Consider the following 18,158-nt stretch of genomic DNA (forward strand, 5'->3'; position numbering starts at 1 on the left):
AAAAGGTAAAACAATTTTAAGACTAGTAGTTATTATTATTTTACACTTTAAACGAAACAATATATTCAAAACTATTTTGTTTAGCTGTGGTAGTTATATCGATTTACTATTATTTTTGTCACTATTATTATTGAGACACAAAATACTGAATACCTAAGTAACCGTTCAGTCAATCAGCTGGGTGTGTCACGAGCATTTATTAAATTGTTCGTTATCGAAAGTTACTAGAGGGCGTATATTGTTACAAAAAAGTAAACCGAAACAGATACTATGGTAATAATGCCTCGATTAGTAATCAGCATGATGCAAGTTCGCTCGAAGAAGGTGCAACTGTTTGAACTCACCTGATGCAATCTGTTTAGAAGTTGCGTTATTCAAACTATACCGTCCAATAATGCACAAAATACAAATTTTGGTTTAGAGTCTATTGTTTTGTGTAATATTAATTTAACACCATTGGATATTCAAATCAAAATAAAAGACTAAGGACAGAGAAAGACAAGACTTATTTTAGTTACGACTTTGTTATCTCAGCAAAATTCGTTTTTCAGGTTTTATATAGTTATGTGCCTACAAAACTTAGTTGTATTTCAAATAATGCGAAAGTCGTACATAATGTATAAGTTATCAAGTGTAATGTCAGTAACGTAAGTTACAAATGTATATGTCAATTTATGGCACCTAAAAACGTATGGCCATGTTATATTTATAATTAATTACTATGATTAAGTAATTTTAACGCGTTGACCTTTCTTTTAAAATTTATTAAATATATTTATAATTGTATAAACCAAATTTGAATTTTGCAAAAGTGTATAAAGTTGTGTGGATCCACTAAGTTCTTCGAATCTAAGGTAAGTGATCTTGTATTGTGTCATTTTTTTGGCTCTACTTAATTGGATTTATAAGTAGTAAAATTCTTAAGTTTTATAATGGCTTATTGTATCTAGAACATGAGGTATTACTCCTTCAACTAAAATAAATTACTGCTGGTAAAAAGGGCAGTGTTTCTTCCCAAGAGAAAAAACACATAAGTTGTACTTTTATAATTTTTTACTTATAGTTTTTCCCCACTTTATTTTATTGTAGCTGCCAATTTTACTGGAAAAATTGTTATAAGACACTTAATATAATTATAGTTGAGGTTTCATTGCTTGAAACTTGCCCTTAAATAATTTTCTGGTCCTAGAGCTAATTTATAGCATTCCTCTTAGTCTCATGATCTTGGAAGATTGTGTGCTACAATAACATAATATATTTTATTATTTCCTACACCTTTAAATGGAAAATGTTTATACCATCATTTCTTACTATATACACAGTTAGTTATAATTATGTCCTCTGCTATGATTATTACAATTTTCACACTGTATCTCATTCATATATTTGACATGCAGTGACTGTTACAATAAGACTTATTAATTTTATTTTGTCTGTTGATAGTATTCCAACAGCAATGTGTTAATAGTAGGCCAATGTTGATGATGTATTTTGCTTATGAGAATATATAGAAATGATCTTGTCAACATTGGCCTACAACAGATAAGGTACTGTTGGAAACCTCAATGGATCTGTTGCAAACAAAATGTTAAAGCTGTAGTCGTATTGTGACATTTCATTATACTTACTGGCATAAAATGTTGCATGCATTGTCAAATTCAACATTAAAATCTACATATATTAATATACTATACATGATGTCATTAAAAATTAAAGAAATCTTCAATATGAACTTAAATTTTGTGTTGAGACATAACCGACTAAGTATGAGCTGTAATATTGAGAAGATTTTCTGGAGCAGCCTAAAAAACTTACAATAATTGGAATGCTTTGATATACTTTTACCTTCAAATATTTCTGGTTAAGTAAGTTAATCATGAAGTATTGGATGCTTTTAGTACTTACTTTGTTTTATCACGGATTCTAGCATGCTTGCAAAGTATATTCAAGTTAAATACCTGTTATGAAGGCATCTTAAATTTGAACAAAGTTGCAAAACACACTATACATTCTATACATTCTTAATTCAGTGAGAAATGGTCTGTTCCATATATAGAAATTCAAAATCAAAAAGAAACAGGACATGGCATAATGATTTTTTCCACAGAAGCTTTATCTACTGAACTAGATTTCCCTTTATGATTTTATTTATTTATTTATGTTCATATTTAACACCTGCCACATGAGCCACTATTTTTTGAGGTCAAGATCACTGGACCCATGACCTGGTCCAAGACCATGAGAGCCAACACTGAGAAGTTCATTTGTAAATGTAAGGTAAAATGATGTGATGTCATATTTTCAGTGATATTTAGTTTTCTTATTTTAGAAGTTGTACTGAGCTTCATTCATCAAGATCTGTTGAAATAACCCGAAATCATGAGTTTCTTGAATGAACCCTCTGTTTACTATCCTAGACTCAGTACTAAAAGATACTGGGCTGGCTCGTATGGCAAGTCTTAAAAAATTAACTGATGTTTACATTTGAGTAATAGTAGTTAAGTTATTTACTTAAAATGTAGAAGAAAGCAGCTCTTTTTTTTTACAATTTTAAATTTTATGTGGTAATGTTTTACTAGTTTTGTGATTACTTTTTATATTCAACAGTTTTTCCTTTTTGAGCTAGTTTCACAATGATGTTTTACAGGGTTTTTTCATGGAGTCTTTCGTAGGCCTTTCTGGCCCCTCTAACCAAGACTTGGAGTCTCCTTTAGCTAGCGATCCAATACCTGATAGTTTACCACCTGAAGCAGCAGAGGGTAATGTAGAGTACAAATTGAAGCTTATTAATCCTTCCCAAAGTCGTTTAGAGCACTTGGTTACACAGATGAAATGGAGATTACGAGAAGGTGAAACTACTATATTTTATCCATTGGGTGTTTCATACACAGTGCTGTGTTCTGGTGATTTCATTTTATACATTTTAAGAAGATTATGTTTATATCATTATAAACAAAATATGTGTGTATCTGTAATTTGAATATTATACATTAGCCAAGTACTTCAATCATATTCACCTGTTATATTAAATTAGTTTGTTAATTTGCCTCTTTGTATGTTACCTAGTCAAAACTAACTTGTTGTAAAAGGTAGTTATTAGAATGCTTGAAATTAACAGTTCCATTAGTACATGCCACATTAATGTCAGCATTTCACTTTATTTCATTTCCAAGGGATAACAAGAAGCCAATTAGCCTACTTAGGTAATCTTATTTTCTCTATCATTTTTTCCAAACCACATATAGAAACACCTTTTCATATATACAAATCTTATCTCTAGAATATTCATTCAATCTTCTCTTAATCCTGTGTGCATGGGTGGGGGTTAAAGTGTGTATGTCCTAATCTTGTGTAGAGTGTCATTCAACATGGTATTACAAATTTAATGTCAGAGTTATCAACTTTTGTGTTACTCTGCATTGCTGATGTTACAACAGTTCATGTTAGAGCAGAGAAAATACCAGACACAATCTACAGAAAAATTTTAAATATGCATTAATGAGGTTGCAGAGGTTATGCAAATACAATTGGCAGACTGTATGATCTATAGAAATATTTATATTCTTCACATGAGCATTACCTTGCACTTTTATTTGTCAGAGTCTGAGTCCAACTGACTTCAGCATTTCACAGGCATATCTTTAGTAAAAATACTTTAGTAACACATCTGATTTTCTGTGCACAACAGACTTGTACTGTTAACTAAAAGCTTTCAACATTTCATAAATTTGGAATTATAGTAAACATTCCTTCTCTAATACCATTGGACCAACCCCATGCACGTTCAGATAAACTCTTTCAATGTTGTAGCTTTTATCAAATCTAAAGGAACACTATTCTATAGGCCACTGACTTTATTAGAAAAGTAATACTACTTTAACTTGAGTTATGACTGGATTAACAATTTTAAACACCTGAGTCATTTCTTCCTGAGTTCTTCTTCTCTCCAGTAAAAGTGTGTTAAGATTTCAGCCCTATATGGTAGTCCCTCTAAACCTGGAATCATCTGATATCTCCTTTTTTGAACACTCTCCAACAGTTCAACACTTTATACTGATAAGTAAACTGGAAAGAGAATTGCAAGTCTTTAGTCACAGCTCTGAATTTGACAACTTTTTTTCTGAAACCATAGTGAAAAATAATCTTATTTTACTAAGTTTCAATAAGATGTGAGACTATGACTTTTTTAAGTTCTACAATCAGTTACAAGTTTAAATGCATATATAAGTTTCTTAAAGGTTTTATTTTTATATGATAAAAACCGTGTAGTCACTTTTTGTTTTCAGTTTCAAAGACAAAACTTCCTTACACACAAATTATTTTAACTATTCTGAAATTTCTAAAGTAAAAATTTTATCTAAAATTTTGTATTGAAATGATAATGAGGATTTGAAAAAAAAAAATATTACCTGGCAATGTAGTTTTTTGAGTTTTACATTGTTGTTGTTGTTTATGTGTATATTTATATATGTATGTTTATTTGTAAAGACTACTATGCTTGTCCCCTTGAGAAAATGAAATCTCATTATCAAACTATATGGAATAGGCTTAACACCTGTAAGACATATGTTTACTTGTCATTACTCTGTAATGCACAGATGGTTCATTTAAACAGAAATATATCTATATGTTTTAAATAGTTGTGTGATTTGTTATGCATTTATAAAATTAATCATCTTAACTAGGACAAGGTGAAGCAATATATGAGATTGGAGTAGATGATGGTGGTACATTGGTTGGTCTATGTGAATTGGAGATGGATGCTTCAATGAAGACTCTGTATCTTATGGCTGATAAACTGGGGGCAAGCATTAACATTCTACGGGAACAAATGATCACCGGTGAAAGTGACCTAACTCCTAGAAAAGTTACAGAGGTATTCACAATTTTCATTCTTGTATCACATCTTACCTAGCTTGCAGGAAATATAAAAAATACAATACACAGAAAAGCAGCAGATCATTGTAAGGAAGGCCAAGAAATGTTTCCTGACTGTGACTTGAACTATATCCTTTTCAACTTGCTAAGTGAAGAAAAGCTTCATTACCTAAAAGAGTGCTTCTCCACTCTGACTGTCATAGTAGCACCCCTCCATTCCGAACCTCATATTTTTAGATTAGAACACATAACATAACCTGACTTTTGTATGTGAATTATGAACACAATACTCCCCAGTAATGTGAAGCTTAAAATAGTTGCTATCTTCTAGCCAACAAGAACACAAAGCCTTCTTTTGAGTCAAACAAACAGAAAGTTATTTTTCTATTTCCTATCTGATAAACTAGCAACTACTAGTTAGACACCATGGTAAATATTATGAAAACAAGAAATTTTCCTTGGTTAGGACTTAAACCAAGAACTCTCAGCACACTGTTGTTTTGAACTGATATTTACAAATTAAACTGGCAGGCTCAAGATTGAGACAAACAACTCTTTATTCTTATGAATGGATTATTCACTTTTTTGTTCTGTGATTAGTTTCTAATCAGGTATTTAATATTAACTTCTGATCTAACAAGCTCCTACAGAGATTATAACTAAAAATTAAGTAGATGTGCAATTTGACTAATTTTTTTGAGAGGCAAACTGCATACTCAGCTTTGCCCTGACAGATCCAGTGGAAGTCTACAAGTAAAAGAGAACTCTCAGTACATAATGGGTTTCTTTTTGAAGCTCTTGTAATGCACTTTAAATATCCTACCTTAAAAATTTTACAGGTTGTTTTAAGAAGACTGCACTCTTTCATCTCTTTTTTTTCTTGAAAACATGGAAAATGCACAAATTTGCTAATTATGAGCAAAACCTCTGTGAGTATTTTCAGTAGCATTCATTCTCCAAAAAATTGTTGTAAGGTAGAGAAAGTGGATCAGAAGTAAGGAAGTGTAGAAGTTGAGTCGAGAAACGTGGCAGAAATGGCAAAGCAGTTGCATCATTTCTTGTTGAAAGTAGCCCATTTCACAGTTGAGATGGGGTCAAGATTTTTGCTGTCTGAAGTTGGTACATTTAATGCATTGAATTTAATAATAATCTTGAATTTTACTTCAACAGAAGTAAGAAATATCCTAAAAATATTTTAATTATCAAATACTTTTTTAATTCAGGCTAAAGTGCTTATTTTAACTTTAATATAAGCTGGAAATTAAATGGTGTGAGTTAGAAAAGAGTGAGAAGGTTAGACAGTAGCAATATCTTTATTCTCCACATTGTAGCTAAATATTTTATTATTGCATATTTTGGTTATTATGGGGAACAAGCCAAAATGCTGAATATTTGATTTACAATCTTTGACTTGTAGAATTTTGTTGTGATGTGAGTTTTGTTCAAACTTAACTATTTACAGTAGTTACTGGAGTAGCAATATATGGGTTAGCTATAAAATATTTTTGCTTGACAGTATATTGGAAAGTTTAATATGAATTTGGTTTGCTTTTGGACTACTAAGTTAGCATACCAAGATTGGTCTGAATCATTCAAATAATTTGGAGGTGACAGGCAGAAAGCCTTCCTTGATACCACATCAGTATGGCTTAATATGTGTAGCACGTATGTAAAGAATGCTTGTACCCCAATTTTTATACTCAGCTCTGTCTTCCTTTGCTTGTCAGAACTAGATAAACCTGATACTGAGTGTAGCTAACTAAACATCTTGTTATAGTGTGAATGCCTTTTACTAGCTGATGAAGCATGATTATAATTATACTTTAGTATTAGGCTTATTATGTTTCTTAAACACTACATTCTTTATCTAATTCCTTATGGATTTCCAAGAATTAGATAGGTGTATAATAACATTATTCTAATTACTATATTCATCATATCCTTTGCTGATGATGCATTTTGCTTAATCCAGAGATCTTCAGGCCAGCTGGGATACAACAAACAGAGTAGTGGTCAGAACACTATTTATATAAGCCATTTGTTACATTCTTTATCTAGTCATGGTAGGGGTGGGGGGACAGAAAAAAAACATTGTAATGTACAATGTTGATGAAATAATTATCAATTATCCATTTGAAGATATTTTGTTATTTACAAGGTTTATGAGTTCCCCGCATCACATAAGTCAATGGTTAAACTGGTGGTACATAGGAAGATTGTAAGACTAACTTACTGTTGCGTCAGTGAGGTCACGTGATTAGTATCACACCATGTCATTCTCGAACATTCACGTCTTTTCCTTAAATCTCGTGATTCTTCTAGATATAGTGTAGTCTGGTATATATAAGACCGGCCACGAAGCGACGGGGAGTTGATGAGTAATTGAACTGCAGTCAGAGAGTGTGTAATTGAACTGAGTATTGTTGAAGTTGAGCACATGAGACGTTCATTGTTATAGCGTTTGTTATAGTGCGACTGTTGAAATTAAGTGTATCACAAAGTTATATTCAGAAAGAATAAACCAGTTTTATTTAAGAAAGGACTTGTGTCGCTAAAGTTTCGTCGGAACGAAGTTACGGAAAGTTAACTAACGAACAGAGACGTAACATTACTTTTTCCATAATGGTATTCTAAATACCACTAATTCATACGAGTTATTTTTTGATATAATTTGCATAGTGTTACATAGGAACATTAAGTTTTGTCAGCTGTTACACAGGTTGAAAACTGCTGGCAAAATGTTTGAAGTACAGTGTACACTTATGGATCAGTTTCTGGCATCCAAAAATACTTATGACCTTTTTGCTTATGTGGACTTGGAACAATTTATAAAGTTGTAATTAGTGTGCCATTAAATATGTTAAGTGTAACATGTTTTTTCATTTTGACAAGAGTAAACTTACTAGTGTAATCAAGATTTAATTTTTCTTTTGTTTTGTAGACAAGATTAGCTTCTGGTAAGGATAACTTAATGTTTTTTCACAAAGTATATTAGTATGACTGATGTTTTGGCATTGAGGACAGGAGGTTAGTTAATACATTGAAGTTTGTTTTCCAGTCAGATTAAATGTAGGTTTAAACTGATTAAAGTAATTAATGTGTACAAAATTCTTGATGATATTCACTGTAAACATTATCCTAACTTTAGTATTGTTCAGTATGAGGTGTTATATATATTATGAACTGTTTTAATTATAGTAGTCTTAATTATTCATAAAATGAAAGTTTAGCTTATATATATATCTACAATCTGAAACAGGCACGTACACAGGAAAACAATTTGGGAGGGGTTACACTTTATGTTTAGTGGTGAATCCAGGATGGTGCAGTATAGTGGGTGGGAACTAGGAACAATTACCCTTTGTGGAAGATCTGGATCTCAAAAAGTGTAAAATGAAAAATGCTGTAGAGTGAGTGCATTATGGGCACGAGTGGTACCAGTTGATATCAATAGTTATTGGTATCATAGTGAGAGTGGTACCAGTTGATAAAACACCCTCTGTCAGATAGAGGCTATTATATAACAATGCTTACAAAATAACATTAGTACTTGGTATGGAACTTGAAATGGTACTTTATTAATAATAGGTCTTAATTGTCGATCGTAGTCTTTTCCTACAAAAAATATAAATATAAATTGAGCCATGCAATCCACAAAATCTTTTAACATCCTGTTCCATCCTCAAACTATTGAAACAAATGGGATAGCGTATAAAGAGTCCTAAAATTGTATCTGTTTTAAAATTCATGCAATTTAGTAAAATTTGATCTATCTATTGTTTAAGATATCATTTCAAATGACTTTTGCCAGATATTTCAATTTACATTAATAAACACACCAACTGACCAGCTGTGAAATTATATCTTAAATTCAAATATGTTTTTAAATGTATATTAAAAGTAAATATTTCAAAATCATTATTATATAAAACAAAAAATAATTGAAATTATTATTATTATTATATATATCTGCTTGTTTTAATTTCATAAATTGGCAAAATTAGTATATTAAGTTTCTAATTCTAAAATCAAGTATTTGACTAGTTAGATCTAGTTCCTTTTCTTTGGGCAACAATCAAATGTGGGTTCACTTTATAGTGTAACTGTGAATAATAACTTCTGAGTAAAAGTAAAGGATAGTGAATAATAATATGTTAACTACATTATATCAGCCATATACAGTATCAACAAGACCTTATAACCAATACCAGCTCTTTTAAGTGGTTGATTTATAATAGCAAAATGCTTGAACAACAACTTTGTCAATGTGAACTGTAATAAGTTGGTTAAGTGTAATTTTTATCAATGTTATACATATCTCAACACATCAAAATTGGGGTAAGAGTTTTATCAATACTATATTATTATTTTTTTATGTCATGTACTATTTTCTTGAAACAACCATTCATATTCAGAAGAATTGGCAAACTAGGGAGTTTTTCTTGATCTTGTAGAAGGTCAAATGACAACAGCATCAACAGGAGAAGACTTCATTAGTAATTACTAATAAGAACCTCAGAGTGAAAGTAAAGAAGCGTATATAATAACATATCAATCACGCTGTATCTGTTATATTCAGTGCCAATGAGGCCTCAAGCTATACTGAGTAAAAATATCCAAACAACTTATAAAATACAATTTTGTCTCAGTTAGTCTGAAGCAGTCTTTTTTAATGGACTTATAATTATGTAAATAGTTGAACTGTGGTATTTATAACGAGTATGTTATTTTATTTGTACTTCTAAACAAAGGTACAGAAATATAGCTTTACCAATAGGTAGTAGAAAAGAAAAATGCACACATTTTGGTATAGTTAAGGGAAGTGCTACCAAACAATATTTTTGCCATGAGGGATACTTTATATATATTTCAGGGAAAAACATGGATTTTACTATTTAAGCTTTCCTTCCATAAATGGCAAAACATGGACAGACACACATTTTAAAAATAATATATATATATTTTTCTTCTGGGGTTAAGATTTCATAGTATGGTTACAACTCTCTCATAGCCCCCTCCCCCTTATAAGTGTGCCTCTGGCTTGAAGTGTTTATATATGTATATATATAATATATGTTTTGTTGTAAGTAAGCATATACATATTTATTATTGGTTGAAAGAATTCAGTTACTGTTGTAACTTACAGAAAAAAGAAAATGATGTAAGTGACAACCAATCAAATAGACCTTTTCATGGACAGGTGCTGATTAGAAAAGTTCCTGATGATCAACAAAGCATAGAAATTAGGGTTGCTGTCCTGGGTAACACAGATGTTGGAAAAAGCACACTATTGGGTGTACTTACTCAAGGTGATATGGACAATGGTCATGGCAGTGCCCGTTTAAATGTATTTCGACATTTACATGAGGTACGGACAGGACGTACCTCCAGTATAAGCTGTGAAATTCTAGGATTCAGTTCAAGTGGCTGTCCTCTTACCTACAACACTTTTTATACAGCTGAAGACATTTATGACCATGCAACTAAGCTTATCACTTTTATTGACTTGGCAGGACATCAGAAGTACATGAGAGTAACTGTATGTGGACTCACAGGTAATATCAGTAGATTATATAGGTTTTTAACTTACTAGTTTGTTATCACACTTTCCTTAATTACTTTTTCATTCTTATTTTTACTGAATTAGTTCACACATAAAGTATGAACAATTAATTAAAAGTGTTTGGTTTGATCATTTTTAAAAATGTTGCTTATTTAATTTGGTCTGATCTGAATATGCCACATATTGTGCAACACTGAATGCTGTTTGATAACATCAGAAATACAAAAGTTACAAAGTACTTAATAAAAATATTGATAAACCTTAAAATATTAAGATTTCAGCATTGATTATGTAATGGTAATCTTCTATCTATCTTCTTTTTTACATTGTATAACACAATATTGTATACTTACTGGTCACTTTATGAGGACTCCTTGCATCTTCATAGAACATTCCATTTACCTTCAAATCAAAAATATAATGATTTAATGAAGTGTTAGATAATTTCTCTCTCTTGTCTTGAGAACTAACCATGATATGTTTAATGTTATCATATATATATATATATATAGTGTATATGATAACATTAAACATATCATGGTTAGTTTTCAAGACAATGGGTAAGAGCAAGCCTTTAATGGGGATGGACATTGCAGAAGTGTCGTTATAAAAGACTGTTTTTCTGTCTGGCTGTTTATTGATATACAGGGATACAATTGTCACTATCAAAATTGTCTTATTGACTGCTGGTGATAGATCAAGAGAACAATGTTTTACAGGCTTTTAAAGTGCAAAAGATGTCAGACTTATTCCATTTGACCAGGCTTGTGGTCAGGATTTGATTTTCTACTACCATACCTCATGAAGGCATTACAACAACAGATATGAAAATCATTTATCACAGATGCAATTAAGAAAGCGTGACTTCAGTCACATTTAGATCATAAACTTTGGATATTAAATGACAAGAAATGTTTGTTGTTTAATAATCACTTTTTACCATTTTCTATAGTGATAGCACAGTAAAAATAGAGAAAAAAAAACACATTAGGTTTTTTGACACTGCTTGTGTTGTTTTGAGAATGCAAATTGCTAGAGTCATGTGATGGTGTAAGAAACATTCTAGAGGTGAGGATTAAGTACATTGATTCCTTTAGACATTACCTGAATGTCAATTCTGATTATTTTCCATTTTATACTTAAAGATTCTGTCAAAATGGTAGTGCAACAATCTGTCATGCATGTATTTTCTGAATTTTTGGTAAATAACTTCAGTGGTTAGAAAAATGATCATTATTGCTACTTTAATCCTTTGGTTCACTCAATCTCTTATTCCATTAGGGGTTTTTCTTCCATTCTCCACTTTGGCTCAGGGATATGGATCGGGCAGCATCAGTAACCCTACTTTCTCCTTTTCTCACTGTGTGAGGGGTTCTCTCTCTCTCTTTTGGGGATGTAGGCTTTCTTGGAAGCTCTCATTTCCTTGGGTTGATCTCACATGCATTCCATTCAGTGGATGCTTCTCAACCAATAGAACTTCTACTATGATTCCTTGGACCATCCATTCCCCTTCCCAACAGGATCATGGCCACCTTGCTTGGTGGTCCCAACAGGGAACTAACCATGGTGAGGGTTCCCATTACTCCACCTTGTCCAGGGTCTTATCTGTTTACTGATGCTTTCTTGGTGGGTTAGAGAGCTTTCCTTGATTCCCAAGAGATTTCTGGTTGATGGTCTGTTAAGGAGGCTACTCTCCATTTCAACATCCTGGAACTTTTGGCAGTTTGTTGAGCTCTGTATCATTTCCTCCCACTCCTGAGGTAGTGGGTGGTTATGGTTCATTTGGACTATTCCACTGTTGTCAGCTATATTACCAAACAAGGAGGAACCAAGTCCAGACCTCTATGTTTTCAGATGTTGGTTCTTCTTTATTGGGCCCATGGCCACTACATGACGATGTTGATGTGTCAAGCTCCTAGCATTATGAATCTCGACCAAACTAAGTTCTCCCCTTCTTCTACGGGTATTTTGGTGGGTGTGTTCTCAACTGGGAACACTACATATATATGTGTTTGCCACTCACTGGAATGCCAAAATTCCTTTCTTTTTGTCTCTGGTTCTACATCCTTCAGCTCTTGGAGTAGATACAGTTAGGTTTGGAGGGTCTTCACTTGTATACCTACCCTCCGATCAGACTTCTCTCCAGAGTCTTTCTCTTCTCCAAACCATTCCTTGTCATGTCCTGCTCATTGCTTCATATTGGCCCACTCAGGCATAATTCCATTTGCTCTGGCCCTTGCTGGATTGATATCCCCTTCTCATACCTCTTTCCGAGACTCTTCTTCATCAACCTTGATCTGACATGGTTCATTCTGGTGTCACCAAACTTCATCTGCATGTGTGGCTTTTGTCCAGTTCCATGTCTCAGCTTAAGGACTCACCCCTAGTGTAGTATCTTTCCTTGCCCGTGCCTTTCAAACTTCCTCCTTGTCTGTGTGCAAGAGGCATTGGTCTTCCTTCAGACTTTGTTCCATTTGCCATGGCTTACACTCATACCATTTTCAATGGAATTCTTTTTTTTCCTGTGATCTATCACCTATTACACTCACTGGTTGGTTTTGTCAACTCATACGATGGGCATATTCTGACTTGTTCATGGAAGCTCACCATTTACATAATGTTTCTTTGAACCACATTCATCATCTCACTATATCTTTAGCTTCTCGAATCTGCTGTCCTTTGGAGGAGATTGTTCAGGCTGGTAAGTCTCACATTATTTGCATGGCCTAACTGTGTCTTTCTTGGGCATGTATCATCTTCCTCCTGTGGCAGTTCTACATGACTGTTTGCATTTGACTGGGGTGAGTTGACATATTCTTTTTTTATCTTATTTAGTTGATATACATTATATTTCAGGATCCCACCTGGTGGTGGGGGTTGCCTGGTCAGGTATGCTTAATATTATATTAGCACTAATTCTGTATACTTTTATAATGCTCATTGTTGAGATGGGGTGTTGCTGTAAGACCACTGGCCACTTATCCAGTGGTATATGTGTGTGTGTATATATATATATATATATATCACTCATGAATTTCATGAGTAAAGCAGATAGGGATTTCTGCTCATCCCTACTGACACATGATTCTTCAAATTACCGAACAATGATTATACAAGGCACTTCCTCTGGATCTAGATGTTTTTACCCGAGGGGACCACACTTGGTTTTATCATATGTATCCAAGGTGCTTCTCTCTGGGTGTTGCCTAGGTGGACTGCACTTGTTAATCTCTGTATCTTAGGCAAGGCACTTTCACTTGATGTTTTTGCCTGGATGGACTGCACTTAGCATAATACTCATATCCCAAGGTGCTTCCCATGAATTTTTTTTGGCCCAGGCAGACCACACTTGTTGATATCACAAGCTTATGCAAGGCACTTCCACAGGATGTTTTTTTTTGCCCGGGTGGACCACACTTTGCCTAGTCGTATACAGTTCGTGGTCCTTCAGCCCTAGTCACGTTTAGTTATTTTGTTTTCTCAGGCACCATACCATGACTTACTATCGCTATGTTTGGTACTACGGTCTGCTACATATGTGGACAAAGTATGACATGTCTGGTAACAGGCTGGTTATAAAAACCTTCAAGATCACACTCATGTCTGTAATTTTTTTCTTCATCCTACATATCCATGGTGCTTCCCATACTTTACATATTCTAATGTAACCCAAGGCACTAACTTTGGTACATGCTTATAAAAGCCTGCTGTTGCTTTCACACTAGACTTTCCATGTTTGTTAATGCTGTGCTGTTTCAAGTCATGGTTCTGTAGCATTTGTCCACTGATTTGTACATCTCTTTTCTGAATGCATTGGTGCCTGCCAATTCAGTTGTGCCCTCTCTTTCTTCCTGTTCCAGCATACCTGTTCCAGAAGTAGTTCTATACCCCACAGGTGTGTTTGCTTTTCATATTTGTTCACACCTGTTCTTTCATTGTAGTCACTCTCCACTTGATTGGATATCAATGCACCTTTACTGGCCCATCCACCTTTGCACTGTGGGATTCTAGCTTTGGGTGATAGGAGGTAAGACCATTTTGGAAGTTAACATTTTCTTACACTGAAAATGTATTTCCAATAGGTACTTACCTCCTCTCACCCACTTCCCACCCTTCCTCTACATTGATATGCCAATCTTTCTGGTTTTTACCTGCCAATTCTCAAAAGTGAGGATTACTCTACAATAGTGGAGTGAGCTAGCAGTGCTAGTATAGAGGGTGCAGTATGGTTGGTGGAGTAGAGTCACATGATCAGCACCTGTTCTGAAATGGTGAGAAACTGATGGGGTATAAACGACTGGTACACTGTTAACAAAAAATTTTAGCAATGCTTGCAGGGCAGTCCAGGATTGAGATAGCTTTGGGTAAGAGAGGTAAGTACATATCAGAAATACATTTTCAGTGTAAGGAAATGTTAACAACTCTGAATAACTGAGTCTGAAAAAGAAGGTTACTTGATACAAGGTAATACGCAAAATGAACAATCTATATTGATTTGTAAATAAAGTGTTTGTACTTGTTGTTAAACAGGGGACAGTCACTTTTATTGCATCTTCTTCCAAACTGCTTACTTTTCAAGATCATGTAACATATTGTGTCAATTCAGTGTTCCTCACTTTACAAAGAAAGCTGTATTTATCAAATGTGACTAGTGCAACCATACTCATTCAAATATAGGTAAGGCTATAACCTCAAGATATTGCATGAAAAATCAATGAAGTACACTACTGTCAACATCCTTACACAACGTGCAGTATTATAGCAAAACTTCCATGAGCAGAGCAAGTATTATCTCTTAGAGAATGACAAGGTAATAAAGATAGCTAGAATGAGATGCAGTTAATGGATTTCTTGACCATGTGTTATGTGAAACCCATGTATACAGAATAAAGAATAAATTTAGAAAAAATGCTGCAATAATAAATAAATCTATATAAACACAATAGTACTGTCTCTTGCCTGTCCATGTAACTACTTCATAAGGTGTGGATGGGTCTGCACCAAAGTTTTTGCATTTTCTGCATTTTTTTATAAATTTTCATGCCCTAAGATAAACTTATATTAATCATGAATTTACATAACTTCCATTCAGGGGATGGATGCTTCAGCTAGTAAAAAATAAAATAGAACTGCATGGTATATTTAAATACCATAATTATGTAAAGGACATACATTTGCAAAAATGTGTAACGTTCAAAATGTGTGTAACAGATGAAAGACAAGGGTTGTAATTTTACACCCATTCTAGCACATATAAGAGATAGTATCATTACAACAGGTTAATAAAGTTATAACCTAACTTACCCTTTGTCTTAGCTTAAAGAGTTATATATTCAACTACTACAGATAGGTTCAAGTAATGATTAGTCAGCTATGGCCAATGTTATACAGAGTTATATGTCTAACTACTACAGATAGGTTCAAGTAATGATTAGTCAGCTATGGCCAATGTTATACAGAGTTATGTGTGTAACTACTACAGATAGATTCATGTAATGATTAGCCAGCTACAACCAATATTATTCAGAGTTATGTGTATAACTACTACATACTCAGTTCAAGTAATGATAAGCCAAATATGACCAGTGTTATTCAGAGTTATGTGTCTAACTACTGCAGATAGGTTTATGTAATGATTAGCCAGCTATGACCAGTATTATTCAGAGTTATGTGTGTAACTACTAGAGAGATGTTCAAGTGATAATTAGCCAGCTATGACTAGGGTTATATATAACTGCTACAGATAGGTTTAAGTAATAACTAGCCAGATATATCAATTTGACAGGACATTCTCCCCATTTTGCTCTGTTGGTGGTCAGTGCAGTAACAGGTGTTGCAGGAACAACAAAAGAGCACTTAGGACTTGCTTTGGCCTTGGGTGTGCCTATTGTTGTAGTGGTCAATAAAGTGGACTTGGCTAGCACATACATGCTTCAACAAACTCGGCATCAAGTAGAAGATCTTCTCAAAGGTCCGGGATGTAAAAAGGTGCGTTGATATTAACATTTTGCCCATTGAATATTATTAATATTTTTTGCTATTGGTTAGGACTTTATTGTAATTAATGATTGACAGAAAATTATTCACTCAATAGGAATAAAAGGGAAAAGGTTAGTGTTTACATATATTTGAATAGAAATTTAAAATTTGGGAGTAGGTTTAGATTTCCTCTAGTTTTCAAGCTTTGACAACTTTACTTTGTAGCAAAAATTTAGTTAAAATAAACTTTTTGAAATTAAAATTGACCTAAAAAATTCAAATTCTCTAGAACAATAGGTTATTCGTTACCAAAAGCTTCTGATGGAGTTGAAATTTGACCCTTTGGGTCATTTTTATACTAATTGTAAAACTTTTTTCACAAATGTTCAAGTGGATTCTAAACATCAAATATAGTTAGAAAACAGCCACAAAATAATAAAACAATAACTCAGACTGTTTTGGAAGTTAGACCTTATTTCTTTCTGATTGAATTGAGAATGAGTAGGAACAGTGAAAGTTGGACTGTAGATACTCACAGTGTTACTAGAGATCACTTCTAACTAACTTTCATCATGGTGAAACTGTAGATACTCACAGTGTTACTAGAGATCACTTCTGTAGATACTCACAGTGTTACTAGAGATCACTTCTCTAACTTTCATCATGGTGAATTAGTAATTCACCATGATGAAAGTTGGAGAAGTGATCTCTAGTAACAGTGTGAGTATCTACACTAATTCACCGTGATGAAAGTTAGAGAAGTGATCTCTAGTAACACTGTGAGTATCTACAGTAATTCACCATGATGAAAGTTGGAGATGTGATCTCTAGTAACAGTGTGAGTATTTGCCTGCCTGCAAATATCTATGCCGTCACTTCTTGCCAGTCTTATATACACAAAATAGAGGGTGTCTGGCAATCAAGCCTTCAGGATTATCTTTATCTTCAATCTCTCTATCTATCCCATTCTGCTTTACTTGCCGGGCTTATATACTAAAAAAGAGGGCGCCTGGAACAGACTACAGTTGCCAGGACAATTCAAGATCCTTCGAGAATATCATGACTTGTTACCAGGTCACGTGACTTCCTCTGTCGTAACACTGCCCCTTCCTTAGTATTGTTCGTCCCGAACAATAGCCACTTAAATTAAACCAATAGATAATTAACAATAATTTAATTAAATGTACAGAATTTACAAACACAAAATTAAAATTCAACAAAGCCTCTTAATTTTACGTGACGTATCTTCTTTCGTACTGGTCTGTCTCGTTGGCTTCTGCTTCATGTGAGGTTCATCTGCTCCATCAGGAATTGTCTTATTATTGGTAATAGTCACATCACTGGTAGTAACTTCAGGAAGGGCTTCACTGTTTCCCTTCTCAAAGTAGCTTTTTCGGGTGACACGTCTTCAGCAGCGTCTTTTGTCTTATTATTCACTTCTCCCAACTGAAATGTCTTGGACCATGATAATGCCAAAGCCTGTTAGCATGCACCACCTTTGGCTTGCCTCGCCGACCACATTTTATTTGTAAAGTCACGTCTAAGAGACAATCCACTATGTCATATGGGCCTTCCCATGGAGAAGACAACTTAGGAGACTTCCTGGGATTATACAACCATACCTTGTCTCCTGGTACAAAGCTGACTTCAGAAGATCTCTTATCATAACATAGCTTCATCGAATCAGCAGATGTTTTCAAGTTTGAACGCACTTGATGGTGAATATCATCCATCCTTT

General features: G+C 33.7%; 1 protein-coding gene across 2 annotated transcripts in view; it reads left to right on the forward strand.

Moving 5' to 3' along the window:
* The first annotated feature begins 312 nt into the window (after nucleotides 1-312).
* LOC106474394 (GTP-binding protein 2-like) overlaps nucleotides 313-18,158 on the forward strand; it is a 34,373-nt gene continuing 16,527 nt past the window's right edge. Inside the window, exons 1-5 of one of the 2 annotated variants that reach the window (XM_022402699.1) lie at nucleotides 313-854; nucleotides 2,648-2,849; nucleotides 4,686-4,876; nucleotides 10,025-10,433; nucleotides 16,227-16,429. In XM_022402699.1, the coding sequence (XP_022258407.1) occupies nucleotides 2,657-2,849; nucleotides 4,686-4,876; nucleotides 10,025-10,433; nucleotides 16,227-16,429 (996 nt within the window). In that variant the 5' untranslated portion in view covers nucleotides 313-854; nucleotides 2,648-2,656. The remainder of the gene's footprint in view (nucleotides 855-2,647; nucleotides 2,850-4,685; nucleotides 4,877-10,024; nucleotides 10,434-16,226; nucleotides 16,430-18,158) is intronic. The other variant, XM_022402700.1, reaches the window with a different exon arrangement.

Source organism: Limulus polyphemus, unplaced genomic scaffold (assembly GCF_000517525.1).
Source record: "Limulus polyphemus unplaced genomic scaffold, Limulus_polyphemus-2.1.2 Scaffold7165, whole genome shotgun sequence".
NCBI lineage: Eukaryota > Metazoa > Arthropoda > Merostomata > Xiphosura > Limulidae > Limulus > Limulus polyphemus.